The sequence below is a fragment of the Echiichthys vipera genome (assembly GCF_963691815.1).
Source record: "Echiichthys vipera genome assembly, chromosome: 18".
NCBI lineage: Eukaryota > Metazoa > Chordata > Actinopteri > Perciformes > Trachinidae > Echiichthys > Echiichthys vipera.
The window spans coordinates 7,050,896-7,069,772 of record NC_139843.1 but is presented as its reverse complement, the minus strand read 5'-3'; the positions used below and the strand labels follow the sequence as shown (position 1 = coordinate 7,069,772).

The 18,877-nt window shown below is 42.4% G+C and overlaps 1 protein-coding gene across 1 annotated transcript in view; it reads right to left on the bottom strand.

The window, feature by feature from the left end:
• ttyh2 (tweety family member 2) overlaps window positions 1-18,877 on the bottom strand; it is a 59,236-nt gene that overhangs the window by 9,292 nt on the left and 31,067 nt on the right. Inside the window, exons 4-8 of the mRNA XM_083932233.1 lie at window positions 16,985-17,205; window positions 11,799-11,894; window positions 5,167-5,239; window positions 989-1,058; window positions 775-830 (exon numbers count right to left, since the gene is read on the bottom strand). Coding sequence (XP_083788359.1) covers window positions 775-830; window positions 989-1,058; window positions 5,167-5,239; window positions 11,799-11,894; window positions 16,985-17,205 — 516 coding nt within the window. The remainder of the gene's footprint in view (window positions 1-774; window positions 831-988; window positions 1,059-5,166; window positions 5,240-11,798; window positions 11,895-16,984; window positions 17,206-18,877) is intronic.

Below are 18,877 nucleotides of genomic sequence, written 5' to 3'. Positions count from 1 at the left end.
TTTTAATGAGGCAAACTTTGAGTTTAAAGGTCCCAAATTGATTCTTTATCTTTTTAAAGCAGGTCGAGGGGCTTTACTCTATTGTGAAAGTATCAAAACGCTCAATCCACAGAGAAACACACACAGGCTGTATTCAGAAACTGTGTCTTTCAATGAGCTGTCAGGACTTCTGTTTGTTTATGATCACAACTACACGATATATATATAGGTAGAAAGTGACGCTACAGTGCCGTTATAGTCATTCTCCAGCTGACTGGGCTTTATCAGGAGGGGTCTTAAAGAGACAGGTGCTAAAACGGAGCGTTTCAGACAGAGAGGGAATACAGGTATAAAAATAATGTGTTTTTTTTTAAACATTAAAGCATGTTAACATGTTCTAGTACAAACCCAAAATACAAGCAGGAACCTGAAAAAGAGCATAATACGGGACCAAGCAGATAGATTTTGGTAAATGCAAAATAAAGGTCAAGTGTATTTCCCTATGTAAGGTATTTTATAGACCAATATCTATCCCTAGCCCTTTGTTTATTTATTTTGTTGGCATAAAAGAAGTAAAGGCTAAGAGTATAAAGTCTAAATATAGGTAGAACAGCCCAGTGGATCCATTCTGTGGATGGCTCCTGAGGTGGTCCGAATGCAGGACACAGACCCATATACTTTTGAACATTAAAGCTATATGTGTGTATGTTTTTAATCGTACAATATTAAACATTGACAAACCGATGCTCAATAGGTCAAATCAGTGAACGTTCAGCAAAGCATCCTGTGTCCTACCTGCTGGAAGGGGTTAGAGAGGGTCTGGTTGCAGTACAGGTAGTAATGAACAATATCTGTGAAAGACACAAACGGGCAAAAGAAGCAAATTAAATGCAATTTCATTTTTTTTACAAAACAAAAGCGCAATTAGTGTCACGGCCACAGCTTCATCCTCTTTTAATTCCCACTCCATGAATGCAATATTGTTCAAAATGTTCACACCGACACTCACCAGTACCGATGGCACCCTTTGTCTGGCTCATGAGGTACTTGTCAGGGGACACACAAAAATCACTCGTACCCTGGAATAAAAACAGGAGACGTGAGAGAGCAGTGAAACAGAAAACAGGACAAAAAAGAACGACTGGCTCTTGAAATAACAAGGTTAAAAACATAATTCATAAAGTATAATGTTGAGACGGAATGAATCAGTCAAACACTTGACATTAATAATTAGTTAACAGTCTTTTCGACATCAAAATAAAGAGGACATGCTGCTGTACTAATCCACTTTCACATGTCTAGACAGGAATGCTTTTCATTCCTGTCACTCAAAACCACTCTGACTCCACCGCACAGCGCTAATAGGAACGCTGCCATGGCAAAATAACAAAAGTGAGAAGCGATGGTCTCCTCCGAACTGTGCCGTCTGAATGTTAAGAGTCCCCTGGGCTCGGGTCAAACACACTGCACGTAGCTTAACCTTCTCTGGAGGGAGGATTGATAATGAGCCCTGCACATACTGAGTTCCTCAGGAAACCCCAGCTAATTTGTAAGAAACAAGAGATTCGCAGGAGCCCTGCAATTGAGGAGCAAGTTTGTTAGTATTCCTGAAGGAAAACGGGCGTTCTAACTACCCACTGTCTGTAATTAAGTGTTTCTGAGAAGGGGTGCATTCATTATGCATTCTTTTATTGTATACTGAGGCACTGACTGCAGCCTACACACACACACACACACACACACACAAACACACACAGTTTTAAGATTCCTGTGCAGACAGACAAATATCAGCAGTCAGTCAAGCAGAAAAACATCTGACATTCACACCTGTGAACACAGACTGAAGCTACACAGGGATCATCAGAAGGACAAACAAACACACCGTCTACACACTAATACCCCACACAGCCATGCTGGTTTTCTCTGGATGTGGCGGTTGTCTGATATCATTAGAGCGCAGCCACAAAACTCGGTCTCACTTAAAGTGGGGCACGGCAGCCCGGCTGCAGTGGCAAGTACATTTTTCAGGAGTTCGACTCTGAGTCAGGGTGGGGGAGGTTAGAGAAAGTATTCCAGTGATTTTGAGGGATTTTCAGATGTCTGGTTGGGCAGTGTGATGGCTAAGTGGCCACCGCTGCTGGCGTGTTCTCCCCACTTACACACCTGCTCTCCTCAACAGTCCACAACCACTAAAGCCAGTTCACGTGATTGTCAGCCGCCCAAAGGTGTGAATGTCAATTTATTTTAGCTGACTAATGATCCAGTGTTAGCTACAGTCCGCAGCCCCTGAGGGCCCCCGGAAATGGATAAATGGTGTCAAGAGTTAAACTTTTACTGAAAAAAAAAAGAAATGAAGAAAAATAATAAGAAATTTATGCTTAAACTAGAGAAATCTTCCAAAAATAATTAATATTAGATTTATGTTTTCTTACCCAGTACTAGGGCTGAGCTATTTGCTATAGTTTTCTCTTTTTTGTCTGATATTTTGAATTTATTAAAGGATAGTCCCTTGAGATGCAGCATCTCATTATCAAGGGGGTCCTATAGAATCATTTTAAATTGAATATCTTTGGGGTTTAGACTTTAAAACAGTTTTTTGAAGACATCACCTTGGGCATTTAACATTTTAAGACTAAATGATAAATGAACAATAGCCCTACAGACAATCATGTATAAATTCTTATTCTGAGCAGTGCAGACTGTACTGACGGACAGTTTGAGCTTCTTCGAGGTGCACCTGAATGCACCATGAAGTCCCATCAGAGCCCACAGGCTTTACCGCTGTTGTCTGTTTACATAATTCACGGGGAAGGCAAATTGTTGCAGCCTTAGTGACTTCAGGGAAGCAGGAGGATTAAACAGTTTCTCCATCATCTCCGACTCTCTCTCAGCGGCCATGGCGTCTGGAGAAGTGCAGCTACAGGCTAGTGGTAAGCTAATGTGTGCTGTCTGTGTTGTTGTTGTTTTTACAGCTTTGGTACTGTTGAAATGTAAACATTAAAGGAGATTTTAAACACCTGGTAACTCGTAAGTACTGACTTTTGACAACCTCACCGCAGATATTCATCCTCTGAGGATGGATTGTCATCTGACCTTTCCTCTGCTGGAAACAGGAAACATTTCCCACTTGTACACGGATAACAAGAAAATCTAACGGAGAGATTACCATGAAATATACTGGATGCTTTCATGCACCTTAAAGGGCAGCGCTTAATCCAAACTCTCTACGTTTTACAGTGGCTAACTAATGGCTGGATTACTATGACATTCGCAGTGAATGTTCATGTTCCCCAGAGAGAGAGCCCCTTCTGATTTTGACACCCTAGTTCTGTTTTATGCAGCGAGGTAAACATGCATGCTTGTAAGAATTTGGACTTGTTGTATTATAGTTAGGGCAGCAAAAGGAATGCACCAGGATTAGGCAAATGTGAGTCTTGCATAGCCAGATGTCCACACTTTGTTTTAGAAGATAGGTCAGGCTGAACAGTGCATTATTCCGCACTAAGGGTAAAACCAATTACAAACGTCTTGGGGGTGGCGTTTGCAGGAAGTTGTTCTATTTGTTGTTGTACATATTCTTTGCACATCTTTACAACCATTCACTGAAAGACCCATGCAGCCCTGCCTTATTGCATTTGCACTAAACGTGCTATTTTCAGCAGCCGGTTGCTATGTCAGAAGTTGTTTTGTTGTTTTACATACATGGTGTCAGACCAGGCAAACGTAGACCTCCACAGAGTCGAGACATTAAACCAGGAGATGAAAAGAGCAGATGAAACCAGAGACTAATTTGTTGTAACCGATCACACCTCTCTCTCTCTCTGTGTTCTACACGGTGCTCATTATCTCCAACTTAAATTCACACACGTTCACAATCCTCTACAGCCCCCGGTCAAAACACAACATCCAACAACAAACCTGAGAAAAATAGAACACACGCCCGAGGCAGCACCCCTGTTCATCCATCTGATGCTAATACAGATGCATCTCTCTAGTTTTGATATATTATTCTAATTCCTTTCAAGGTCATTCAAACATTTGTGTCTGATTTTTTTTTTTTTTGGGGGGGGTGAATATCACAAAATACTGAAATGATTCACCAGTTCAGCCTTGATAGGCTTTAAAAGCTGCAATCGGATTGCTGTTGTCATAATCCTTGACTTTGAATCAAGTTACCCGGGCTTGTATAATGATGCTGACAAGGTTTGGGTTTGGGATTTTGTTCTATTGTCTGTCGATTTTCAGCAGTGTGTACCTTTTGACAGCAGAGATCAAAAGCGTGTGAGGTGACAGACAGACAAACAAGATCAGAAGAAATTTGAGATTGGGCAGTAGGAGCGCGTTAATACCTTTTTAGATGACACTGCATGGCTGTAAGGGCTCTGTCTAACTCGCACACCTTTTTACCGAGAAGGCTGAAAAATGTAATAAGGGCAAGAGAGGCTAGAAAAACCCTTGATCGACAGCTGTGCAGCTCATACGTGCGATAGTTTGGATGAAAAGGCTCGATGTGAAGACAACAAACTGTATCCTCATAACATTTTTCAAAAAGTGCACGTGTCTCTGAGACTGGAAACATTCGTTGTCATGTGAGTGCACTGACAATTGTTTCCCGTCCTTATGTAATGACACTTTCTCTTTTCATATACACATGCAGGCGCACTCACGTAAGCACATGTTCAGCAGTGTATAATCATCTCTTCTTCCTCGCCACACATTTAAAAACATATTTCAAGTGCAGTGTGCATGAAGTCAAAGCGATTCATCATCACTGTCAGGCACGACAAGAATTGATTGCAGATCATTCATTCATCTGCAACCGCTTGTCCCTGTCGGGGTCGCGGGGGGGCTGGAGCCGATCCCAGCTGACATCAGGCGTGAGGCGGGGGGAACACCATAGACAGGACGCCAGTCTATCACAGGGCACATACAGACAAACAGAGACAGACAACCATTCACACCTACGGACAACTAAGAGTCATCAATTAACCTAACACGTGCATGTCTTTGGACTGTGGGAGGAAACCGCAGAACCAGGAGAAAACCCACGCAGGAACCCTGTTGTTGTGAGGCGACAGTGCTGACCACCACACCATAGTGTCGCCCTGATTGCAGATCAGTTTACACTAATTTTATATTGGGTTCAGCGAGCAAGCCAGCCAGGGGTGAGGAAGCGAAGCGGCTCACCACAGCAGTGGCCAGGTCAGCTCCCAGAGAAGTCCAGCTCAGGACCAGTGTCAGCACTCCAAACACCATCATCCTGCGGGGACATAAAGAAACAGTGAGATCACAGAGGGACCCAGGACACTCATCACTGAATGCAGATTAACTGAAGCCTCGGCAGCCAGGACAGGATGGTATATCTGGGTAAAGCTTGCTGTTTATCTGAATGAAGTAAAGCCTGGCATGTTCAACTGAAACACAATGGTAAATGATTTACACCACGTGTCTCACTTTACAATAGGTTCTTTGCAATGATGTACTGTTTATTGACTACAAGGGGAGACCTGTTTCTCACATTATTAGAAAACTGGGAGAGTCCCAAGAGTTTGTCATTTAAACATTTGTCCGTCACAATAATTACGTTATCGACTTATCGTATGGACATGACCTCGATTATTTTTGCTGACCTCCATATCGCCTGTTGTTTTCACATTTGTCCACATGCCAGAATACTTTTTTGTGGCGTAGTGTGTGACCTTTGTCCTGTTCTTTGTGTATTCTGAAACTTGTTTCCCGCCTCTCTTGGCCAGGACTCACTGGGAGAAGGGTTACTGTAACTCAACTTTTACTGGTTAAATAAAGGTTAAAAAACATATAAATATATATATATACAGTATATCTGACTTTTTTTTAAAGAAATGCAGAGCTATGCAGTGCAATGTAGGTCATTTCAGGGATATAGTTAGTTATTATACACCCTGTTTTTCTACAAAAACCTAATTGAATGTGTTGTTGGAGCTGAACAGGGTCAGAGGAGTCTCAGAGGAAACAGCATGTGAAGGGACGGGCCAGCTCCTTATTTCTTACACAAGGAAATGCTGCTGTATCACAGGAGTATATTTTACAACTTTCACACATTTAGTACATATAAAGGGGATTCAGTGTGTGGACAGAGAGCGTTGATGTGACGTGATAGTCAGACTTGCTGTTAAGACTCATGAGATGTGATGCAAAAATAAACTTCCGTCCTCGAGGAATCATTCCACGCTCAAAAATTCACGCCATTCCTCGATCTTGGAAAACATTACTCACGCCCATCTCTATTATCAGCAACCTACAGAGGGAGTACAGTGACGCAAAGTGAGTTATTTTCATAACAGTTTTGTGTTATTGAAAGGAAACAGCATGAGCCCAGTGGGCCAGGGGTGGTGATGTCATTGTCCTGTCATCAACCGGAGATGTCAGGGGCCGTGTTTTTTTCTGCAGGGGTTGATCCTGCAGACTCAACACGCGGCTGCAGCCCGTGGCTTTAAGTACCCAGGAACGAGCACATCCGCTCAGCTGGCCCACATTGGATTACGGCCCCCGGAGTGGGGGACTGTTTCCTGCACCCACGAGGACATTAAAATGTGGTTTTGTTTTACACCGGGCTCCCTCCCTGATGACCTCAGACTATCAGCAAAATGACGACAGAGTTATTTGTCATAAATGGAGAGGGACGGTGAGTATTTCTGAATGCAGGGGGTGAGGTGCCTGTCTGTGTGCGTACAACAGCACAGAAGGAGATCAATATCCATTAGAAGATGAATAGTGGTCATAGCATAGATGAGCTCTTGTTAGGTGAAAGAATGTCCAGGAAATCCAATAAGCTCCTGTTGATTTGTCAACTGTGGTACTTTCCAGATATTCCCTCACAGCATGTCAACTGTGTTTGAATATGATTTGGGTATGCATGTCCAGGCCCTGTTCTCCCTTCAACAGCTCCCTGGCTGATCCGATTTACAATGTGCTACTGAACACAGATACTGAACACCACAAACTGAATTTACAAGCCACCACTGGTGGCCTCATTCTTCTTTTATCTCCCCCCCCCCCCCCCCCCATCATCATTTTGTTACTCTCTCTGTTCCCTTTCCCCTATCTTTGCACTGCCTTCTGCCTCCCTCTTTATCGTTGTTTTCACTCCTGTAGTTTGTCTCCCTCCTTCTCTGTGATACCGAGCCGTCTTGAGCCCTGACACTCACCAAGGAAACAGATGGGAAGGAGGGCAAGGCGTCACAGGAGTCCTTATCTTGATTTAAAAACGAGAAGCACAACAGATGAAAAAGTCGCAACTGTCTCACTGGTTTAGTGTGGTTTACCACAGAATGCATACGGTTACATGGAACGTGTATTTACTGAGACCAATACACAAGTGCCCTGGATCTTTCTGCGCCTTGTTTTTCTAATCTAATTCTGTCTGTCTACAACTTGTTTGTTTGCATGCGTGTTGTGGCAGTTGTTCCCACCTGACCTAACTGTCAGCTCCAAAAGATAAATCACAAGCTGATGAAAGGGTAGAAAGGGGAAAAAAGTCTATTAAACAAAGTTGTATCCTTTATTTCTGACTTTTCTCTTTTTCTCCTGAAATATTGAGTACTTTCACCTCATCGGGCATCTATAAAATATGTTATATAAGAATGAGCTTTGGTTGAAATGGTTTTGACTGAAGGCCACAAACAGAAATGATTGCAACCAATTGGCTTATGTGTCTGCCAGGCCATGCCTATTTGACTGTTTGTTGGTGCATGTTGTGTAATACTGGACTGTATGAGCTTCTATGAACAACTATGACACTGGGCAACCATGCAAAAGGGAGAAATACCCTCTGATCGCCTCCTCAGTGTCGGCAGAAGACTGTATTCAGTTTTGTGCTCTGGCGCGTAACACAGAATAGCAGCAAATCGGGTGTAAACCTGACGCAAAGCGCATCCAGTGAAAGAGTCAAAGAGGCCAATGGGCGATGCAGATGATGCTGGCGGATACACTCGCTGAGGAGGAGGTCGAGTCACTCTGAATCAAATCAGTGTGAGAAGGAGATTTTCCTTTTTTTTTGCTTTAAAGTGCTGTTATATCCAGTCTATACAACGTATATGTAAACGGAGGGTATCATTATACAAACCATCATTATATGTGTCAATTAAAACTGAGTCACATGGAAGTTATGTGACCCTCAAAGCAGAGATGCAAACTGAGAACGGGCTGCCAATGCCAATTAGCGTGTCATAACCACGTCGCTCTCTCAGGTTCTAATTCTGGCTTCCGCCTTGTGATTGTGTGATCTTCGCACCTCATTAAATTATGTTTATGTGTCTTGAAGAAATCACAACTTCCTCATGAATTGTGACTTTGATCTACAGAATGTCTTGGCCATCAAGAATATATACTGGACATATGGATTTTTTTTTTAATTAATGAGCTTCGGGCTCTTGAGCATTTTTCGCCCAAACCACAATTAGTGGTTTGCATGTGTCTGACCATGTATACTAGAAGTTATTGTGAAATTGGAAGATGGCTCAAGAGCTTTGTGAAACCTCTTCAATGTTTGAAGAGCTGCATTTTGAATAAATCATTAAACAACCTGTTTTTTTTGGTGTGACCTGGATATGCAGCTACTGGACTGTAGCCCTACCACTCATGTGGTACTGTGTCATCTTTATACATAGTAGAGTTTGCACTTAGTATACTGTCCTGGACATTCATTTATTTTGTATAGAAGCTGAACTACAAAGGCTCAAGTACACTTCCCTGTGGCACACCATGAATGCATGGATCTAAGTTGCCGGGAAAACAAAACCTGGGAGGCCCAAAACCACTTGCCGCAGAACAGATGAACCTGTCATGGGGAGAGGCCCAACACGCTGCCGGGGACCGAATGCAATGGAGAGTACTCATTGAAGCCGTACGTCCCATAGGGGATGAAGAGGAGCAAGTGATGTTGGGCGGGTGAATTTTGAAGTAAAAAGGTTGAGTCCTTCTCTGTAGACAGGATTGAAAGCGTTACAAAAGTCTAAGATTACTTTATATCTGTTCCTAGAGAAATTTGTCTTGGACATAAAGGCTGCCACATAAAAATACATAGAATTTTAGTGCAGTGACAGAAGTAAAGTGCATAGCACAGAGAAGTAAAGACAGAAAGTTCAAATTCAAATACATGCAGCAAAGTTCCTAATTTCTAGAGCATTTGGAGGGAGGGGTGCCACCTCACCCCATCACTGTCATCGCTGTGTGGATGAGTGTATTCCTGATTTTTAAATTAAGATTAACACAATTGCAATTACAATTTCCATTGTAACACTGTTTAATCAAGTGTTGAATCATGTATGTATGACAAGAGCAACGTCTCTCAAGAACTTTTTTACTTTTCTCCAGGAACCTATTTACCATTTGTATATTTCCCGTAAAATCCTTTCTATGACACTCTAAGTGGGGTTCCGTCTAGTGTGGTTCTCCTGGCTTTTATTTTAATCTGTTTTTTAAATATGGTGTCTAACCAAAAGCACCTTGTTGTATAAATTATAATATTTTTATTTAGGGTGGGAAACGAGTTGCTGCCATTTCCTCAGGCTCATAGGGTTTTAGTCAATTGGTACACAACGGACAATTGAGGTTACCTGTTACTTCTTCTGTAAAACTGTTTGTCACTTTAAACTAACACACACAGAACTTCTATGATTTGCTGCCTCGAGGCACAATTATGTGTTTGTGTTTCTTCATAATTTCGGCACATCCCACTCATTTGCTTTGTTTGTTTAAACAACAATTGCTTTTGGTGTACGTACGTCCTTGCTCATGACAGCCCAAATGATCTCTGTCATCCAGGGAAATTAGTTTCTTTTTCCAATATTTTATTGTGGATGAGGGGCATACGCGATCTCACCACCCATTGCATTGAGCTTAGAAATAGACTCATGCTTTATTTACATCACAGCCTTTAACCCACTAGATGCTGTGTACTCAGGTTATGAGATTTCAGCTCCTGAGATTAGGTGGAGGTGGATGGAAATGCGTTTGCGGCGCTCCCATTGAAGAATTCAGCAGCAACATGCGGAAAAAGACCAACAGAACGCCAGATAGAAACTGCGGACAGCGAGGTCTATGGATGTTTCTCCCTCTCGCACATGTGGGCGTATCCTGTCTAAGCTGTTACTGCGTGTCATGCTAACACAGAGCCAGCAAGTTATAAGCACAGTGAAGGAATTGGCTAGAGTGTAATTTGCTCCCGAAAGCCTCCAACCACTTCCTCTCTGAGGGAAGAGAGCATGCCTTGGGAGGACAGACACTCTTGACACTGACTCATCTTGTGTGTGCGAAGGGGGTGGGAAAGTGTAGTGAGGGTGGGTTTGTGGCTAGTGGGGCAAGTTCAGTGCAGCTCACACCCTGAACTGACTGATTGAGAGAGACAGAGTGCTCGGTTGGATGAATGGAGGCCCGGGTGGATTTCATGCCCTGTGAACGCTCCTTTACAGCAGAAAGAAAAAAACCAACAACATTCCAGTGTAGATGGTTACAGTTAAGCTATATATACTTTAAAGAGATTAGGTGAAAGCATAGGCATGACTGTACAGTATATACAGTGCAGTGTTTCTGTGCTGCGTATCATCCTCTGTAATCATCAACACGTATTATGAGATGTGGGAGTGTTATTTATGCCATAATTCTGTCAGCGTCTGTCATTCACATCCTGTTTTCATTGAATATTATCTCAGGACTTCCTGCCTCTTTGTACAAAAAGCTCAAAAATATATGAGTTATATTCCCTATATAGAGGACATTGTGATAAACTGATTTAATAAATAAAACCAAAGTGTATATTGTTTAATGTACCTACATGTTTATTTATTTATCTTGTTTTCTTGTCACTCTTAAAGGTAAAATCGATAAAATATTCATCTGAAAAAAAAGGCCTAAAAATACAAAGTTAAATAATTAATCACCTGCCATATGTGGGTCCGGAGATACACTATGTTGCGCCTGTTATCCGACGTAATTCACGTCTGAAGCCATTTAAAGCAGGTCAAGTGTTAAACTGGAATAACAACCTTCAGGAAGTTATATTGTTGATAACATCAAATGGCTTTGCTCCCATCTCTCCGCAGCTCTCAAATCCAATTTGTCGAGTAGAGCTATTGACACAGCGACACTCTGAGAAAGTTCAACCTACCGCTGGCAACGCTGAGAGGCAAATGGTGAAATACGACGGGGCTTGCAGGGCAGTGTTTGTACAAGGACATGATCCAATACTTTTCTGCCTCCTTCACAGGCAATTTCCCACGAGAAGAGAAGCAACCCCTGCCTGCAGCTCCTTCTGTCTACGCCCACTCATACTTATTCAGTTCATTATTTGGTGAGATATATCTGCTGTTCCTGTTCGGTATAAAAGGTGAATGTAAAACTCAGCATGGATTATTTCACACTAAAAATGATCTTCAGTGGGATGTGAAGATGGGGATGTTTGGGTGTTTAACTGCCACGATGTTAGTAGAAACTCCAATTCAAAGCGTACAGCCAAGTTTGTCTTTTATACCTGTATGAAGTCAAATAAAAGGGATTGTGGAGTAACTGAGATCAAATACAAGGTGGTCTTGTTATAGCTAGTGTTTGATTGGAGAAGTGAGCATTGTGCTAGGATGTGTGCATTCCAGCAGTTCCATGTTGTAACATCTGGACAAACGCAGCGGCCGCCCAGTTATTTGTGATTTACTTTAGTCAGCTAATCTCCCAATCCAGTCCTTCTCTCATACACCCTGGCCCTGCCTATTCACTCTCAAAACATGAAGCAATTTGCCTCTCTTCTTTGCAAGCAGAGCTCGTTTTACAGTGCGTATGAAACTCACGTGGTGAGCAGCCAGCGAGACTGCTTGGCCAGCCCCAGACAGGCCAGCAGGCAGATGATCAGGTCCAAGATGAGGAGCAGCAGGTATGAGAGCCACCTGCAGAGACAGACAGAGACGGAAAATTAAACCGCTGTTAGGGAATCTGTGGTTTGGCAAAGTAAGAGGAGTTTTCTTAAAGGGGAATTCTGTTTGCATGTAACCTTATTAGTGGAGCGTTTGCCCATAATTCCATAATAATACCATAATCAGTAACAACACCACTGTACTGTAGATAACTGATGTTTGCTAAACCTGTCCTCCAATCAACGCTTAGCAATTGTAACTATAGAAACATCAGGTGTGCAAATATGTAATAAAGCAGAATTTTTATGGTGCCAAATTTTTTCTCATTATAAAGCAACTCGAAACGCATTGTAAATACTGTGAAAGGATCAAAATGCACACAGCCCGTATTCAGAAACTGTGTCTTTAAACGAGTCGTCAGGACTTCTGTACGGTTGTGTTGTCACAACTGTACTATATAAAGGTAGAAAGTGCCTTTGCAGTGCTGTGAAAGTCATTCCCTGGCTGCATGAAGGTGCAGAGATGCAGACAGCACAGATGCAGAGGACGCTGAAATGCTGACCAATGAGATCAGTCTGGATTTTTATGGGATGGGGTCTTAAAGAGACAGGCGGGTGAATACAGGTATATTCAGACAGACAGTACGAGAAAATAATGTGTGTTTGAACGTTAAAGCATTAAAACATGTTCAGGTAGAAACCCAAACTACAAGTATGAATCTGAAAATGAGCAGAATGTGGGACATTTAAGTCATTAAAGCTCTGTGACTGTAGAAAATAGGTGGGGGTTGAGACCAGGAGGGGAGAGCGTCCCACTTATTTTCACCTCAACAGACACATGCTGTCTTCTGAGGTGTGAGTGTGTGTTGATGCTCGAGGGTGTACTCCTATGCAGTCCTGCCCTCCTCAGTGTACCCATCTGTCATATGAGCAGTGGTCAGTCTGTGACCGGACACACAGAAAGCCTGTCCAGATGGTTAATAATGGACTCCAATCCATATGGCTGAATGTTTTACACTGTGAAAAAAAAACAGGGGGAGGGGCGACTTTATCACCTCTTCACTCTGATTTATCAATCAATACATCTCCATCAGCCTGCATCTTTCTCTCTTTTTCCACTACACCTCCTGCGTTCATCATTCTCACTTCTTTGCACAGTCGCCTTTTCTTTTTAATTATGTATTTGAATTCCTGTGTCTCCGTCACTCTACGGCAGCATCTCCCTCATCACTCACGCACTCCTATCTTTCTTTCCCCCTCCTCTTTTTGAATCTCCCTCCCCTCTGTGTCTTTCCCTTTCAGCTTCTTGTCTTCCCCTCGCCACCACCACCACCACCACCACCACCACCACCTCCTTGCTTATTTCTTCTTCGTTTCATCTTTCCCCCCCTTTGGCAAGAGAGGCTGGGATGTCAACACGCACACGGAGGCTCTCGGGTGACACTGCCACCGTGTTTGTCTGCGCCATCTTAATCCAATTAGAGTCAAGTGCAGAGTGGAGGTACGCAGGGATGGGTGGGGGGGAGTTACATTTCTAATTGATTTTTAATTCTCGTCTTAACAGAGAAGCAGCTGCACTTATGCTAGCTCCAGCTTGATGAATTGATAATAGAAATGACATTTTATTGAACCTCACTCACAGAGAGGTCAGAGATCAGAGGCATCTACCAATAGCGGGTGTTACGGCGCGGCTGACCCAGGAAACAAACTCACCAAGGGACCCCATTAAGAAGCCCATAAAATCACATCCCACTTTCTTTTTTACCATAAATGACTGATGCGAAACCCTCTCTGTAAGGCAGGAAACCTAAAAATCTATTTTTAGAAGGCTGGGTGAAAACATTTTCTTCTTTTTTTATGATCAGTTTATCATATCAATGAGTGAGTTATGCAAGAATACATTAGATGTGGTTCTGTCCCCTTTTCAATTTGAGCTGGCAGGATTTTTTTTTTATCAGGGAAAGGGCTAAGCTGCTGCGCAATGTAATGAAAACCATAGGCGGACGAGATGATCTATCTTTTGTTTGTTTGTTTGTTTGTTGTTTTTTTACATATCTTGTCCTTGTTCTTGTAATTATTCAGAGTCAGGTTTTCCAGTATGAAGCAGACGTACATGAGATGGACTGTACATGCAGTTAGTCCATCACCATGCAGTGGTTGGTCGGCCAGAAGAGGGTGGGCAGAGCTAATGTGACTGACTCGCTTTTACAGTCACTTGTGCGTGAAGTGGCGCACTCTTCTTACTGGTCCCCCTCTAGTGTCGCAAGTAAACAGCAACTATGGCTGAATACACAAAGACAAGATATATAACCCTACAAGAAACTTATATATTCAGTTTTAAAAGTATGTATTTAACTCACGTTCAAAAGAAAATACAGAGGAAGCGGTTTGACTTGTGAGGTTCATGATTCATGCCACAGTTTAAGAGCCATCCATGTAAAGAGGCTGAAGGTCCTTGAGGCAGCGGCCGGGGGTTCAACTCCGACCCTTTGCTGCACGTCTCCCCCTCTCTCTCTCTCTCACCCCATTTCCTGTCTGTCCTATATAACAAAAGGCTTGAAAACTGGCAAAAAAATAATCTTTAAAAATGTATAATTAAATGTATGTATTAAAAGGTGAATAACACACTTAAAGCAGGTAATTCTGCTGTTGCCAGTGAGGAACGTGGAAATATTAGGAGCAGCTCACCTATTTGAAAAAATAGGGCAATATTATGATTGATAAAAACAATAATTATACGTTTATTTGACAAAGCACATTTTACACACAACCAGCACTGGAGTGTTTCTAGCTGAAAATCAGAAAATGTACTCAAGTCAACGTGGAAATGTCAGAAAACTGTAAATATTCTAAGACGTGCACTGAAGATAGACCACCAACTCTGGCACGACATTTCCAATTTGATGAGTCAAATCAGAGAAATGAAAACAAAGACACACACATGCACGGACAGACACACACACACACACACGCACGCTTGGGCTGACCGCAACTATGTGTTGGGGCGTGAGGCAGTGATAATGAGTCCATTAACAGTTTACAGTGTCTGGCTGTCTGCTCTCGGCTGGCACTCTCTCAGTGTGCAGTTGTGTGGGTTATTGAATTATCGGCGGAGGAGAGGAGTCACGTTGATCAATACGTACAAACACACCAGCCTGTCTGTTACTGCAGACTCCTCAGAAATACCAACGAGCCTACACAAGCACTAAACAAAAACTGGCAATAGGCCTGTATCCGCTCTGAGATAACAAGAGTGAGAGTTTAACTGTAATGAGACAAGACCTGGGATAACACTTCGTAACACACTGTGGTTGTCGAGGCTGTCTCTGTCATTAAAGTCTGTAATGTTGATGCAACGGTTGCTAATAATTGCGTGGGATTCTTTTTTATTTTCAAAAGCAGCACAGAACCATGTCTGCAAGAGACTTCCCACTCACATGAACGAACGATACACATATGTAACCACCTTTCTTCATCCCATCCACTAAATATCATGTGATATATTCAGGTCATACAGTACGTAACTACTCACCCATGAATTATCTATTTAGCTGCATGTTCAACTGACAGGTTGCTCAGTCATTGCATATCATAAGCTTAAGTGTGTTTTGCATCCATGCCAAGCGAATGCGTCTATATTTCTCTTTAAATTGTAAATATATTTATACATTATCATAAAAATGTGATTCCTGGTTGATCAGCATCTTCCCTGATACTCAAACATCTTCTCCCAAACAAGCCAGTGTCTGAAGAATCAACTTGAAAAACGATTAATTACATAAGTGTGACAAATGACGAGTGATGAGTGGCCTTGGGCTGAAAAAGTGAGTGCTGTCAAATATCACATGTATTATACTGTAGCCTGAGGAAAGGGAAGAAAATATACATCAACGGGTATTACGTAAAGGATCTCGATTACATGTGCGAGTCTTCACTGTGAAGACTAAAGTGTGTGTACTTCTTATTGGCTCTACGATCAAAAGATAAAATCTGATCTCTAATTATATGTAAAACCTGGTATTTATGAACCTTGTCTTTCACATAGGCTTAAACTTCTACTTATCGGCCGACTATATAGTAAATCAGAAGAGATCATGAGAAGTAGCATGGGATCATGGAGTTGTCGTCTTCACCCCCATTGCTGCCACTGAAGTCACCGTCTCCTGGTTAGTATTCCTTCAGTGTTCAATTATCCCCAAAGCAATTTCAGTCAAAAGCAACTGGACTTGGTTATTTGTCTAGGAAGACGTTTCACCTCTCATCCAAGAGGCTTCTTCAGTCCATGTACGCAACTGACCAGGCTGGGACTGGACCAACTAACTGGTGTGGAGATCCAGGTATTTAACCTCTCACAAGGCCGATGATGTCTTCTCCCAAACAAACGTGTATGTGTATGAAGAATCAACTTGTTCCCAAGAAATAACTAACTATTTATGGAGTTGTTTTTGGAGTCGTTTGTCAATGTGCAGGGTAGATTAAGGTTTCAGCAACAAAAGCACTTGGTAAGATTTAGGAAAAGATCGTGGTTTGGGTTCAAATAAGTACATGTATTATCTAACTTATGTTAGGTAACTTTGCTTACATGGATATTGAAGTAAGTAAGTTAAAATAAGTAAATGTTGACTTTTGGTTTCGCGCAAGACACAAACAGCTGTTTCCATGGTGAATTTCCTGTGGTTGTTTGACGCATTAATCCATCCCGACCTCATCCATCCCGACCTCCTACATACAGTAGCATGCACCGCAGTACAGGAGTTGACAGCCAGGTGCGTTCCATAAAGACGCTAGAGGGAGCCTTGTGCATTGGTATCAGACGCCGAGGACCACTGACCAAGCTGCCATGTTTGATAAGTTGGATCTGGATCTGGATGTGTTCCATGTTTTCTCTTCCTGCTTAGCTAACTGTAGCATCGCCAGCATTGTAAATGGTATGTGATACTCACACACATGGCAGCAAGCTATTTGGGGTTCAATATCTTGCCTTACATGTGGACAGGAGGAGTTGGGGATCGACCCTGCGATCAGTGCTTTCAAAACCAAGTCACTACCTCCTGAGTGAACAGAGCTCCTGACCACCCACACTACACTGTACAAGCCCAACACATGTATATTTCTGTTGCTCACCTGTAGTACTCTATATTTGCTGTTTGATCAGCGATGGATGCCAGGTCCACTTTAGCCTCCTCCCAGTCAGGCAGGCCCAGCAGCTGTTTGATCACGTTGTCAGCCATCTGCTGCATGAACTGCAGAGTCTGTACGTAGTCGCCCCGCGTGGCAAAGATCTCGTCCAACCTGGCGAGGTGCTGATGCAGGCCGGTCTTCATGCTGCCCATGGTGCCAGTCACCTGGAGGGGACAGAAGAGGAGAGGAGGGGGGATGAGATAGATGATACCCCAGCACTGCCACTGGGAGTGGAATATCGAGTATGAACGCTAATGAATCAAACCATTCATGGAGGCACAGTGATGTACGCATTAAACTCAACGATGATGGATGATGATTGAGCACCACTATGGCAGCAGTTAGAAGTTTTAAAAACTGCCAGAAGAATAAAATGCCAGTTTGAGGAGATACTAGTTTTATATCCTCCACCTTTTTTACTAAAATAACAAAGTATTGACAGACTTCTCTTAGGCACAGAAGACTGCTCATATGTGGAAGTCTTTTTGGTCAACGTTTCTGCCTGGGAAAGTTTCCAAGAAAAAGAAAAAGAGAGTGACCAAAGGTGAGATTGGCCTGAACATGAGGCTGGTCTGTGCAGAGCAGAGAGGGGGGACAGTGTGGGAGAGCTGGAATACTGAGTGTGGGTGTGGGTCAAGAGGTCTCTTTTGAGTAAACAGTTCAGCTTGCAAAACAGCCACAACTAGAGAGTGAGATAGTGAAATAGTTTGCAGTTTACAGATATTAATAGCTTCGCTGCGGCCGGAGATTTGTATTGAACGACTGCTGTTGTTTGTCTGACTTTTTTCCGAATAGGTACCTCACTAATGAGACGGATTGTTTACCTGTTTAAGCCGTGTAATCATACAGAATCTAATCCGTTCCCTGAGGGGGAGTGTATCCTCAAAGACAAACAAAACTTAATACAGACAGACTTATTTTTACACATCAGGATTTTACGTGTCCGGACAAATATAACCAGATTATGTGTGTGGAGTGAACGTCTTCTGTACAGGCCCTAGCCCTTTCCATGGGTTTAATTACTCCTTACTTTGCTTGAAGGGAGAAGTTGTTTACAGGGAAATGGCATTCACAGAGACATCCTGCTATTTGATAATTAAAAAGGGTAATAAACGCTTCTATTCAGCTCTGGGTACTTGACATTCACAGGAGAGAAAACTCATATTGTTGCTGTGTTCGTCAGGCACGGGCTTTGCTGAAGCTGAGGCGAGGAGACGCCGGTTGGAAGTAATTAGTTGGGTTTGCATTCTGCGTGCGGCCCACACTGGACGGTTGCGAACAACAACACTGAGGGGCGAATTCGGAAAAAGGATTGCACGTTATTTGCGGTCGCTAAACCTGCACAACTAAGACAAAAAGGAAACCGTGTAGTTCTCAAAGCACCTAAACTGTGCAGCCAAACAAATAGTGTCTCAGTGCTCCTTTGCACATACTTAAATTAGTTGATATGCATACATCTGGCCCCTTTCTATGCAAATGAGCCTCTCTGTGTTGGTAGTTGTGATGTTTGGTGTAAATCTATATATCTATATATCTATCTATAAACATTTCATATATATATATATATATATATACAAAAAAAATATTCTGTTTCTATTTTCATCATTTCAAGTAGGTATTTCTATGCAATTTAATTTGATGGAAAAAAGGGTGTGTTGGGGTTCATGACAATGCAATTTTGTTTACCCTGGTCAAAAGTAATTCTATAAATAAAATGATATAAGAATAAAAAAGTGTTAACAGGGCCGTGTAGATCCCACACTTAGTGGCTGATATTTTAAATGACCGAAAAAAAACTACTGAACTACTGAAGCAGCCTCTGAGATCAAATCCACA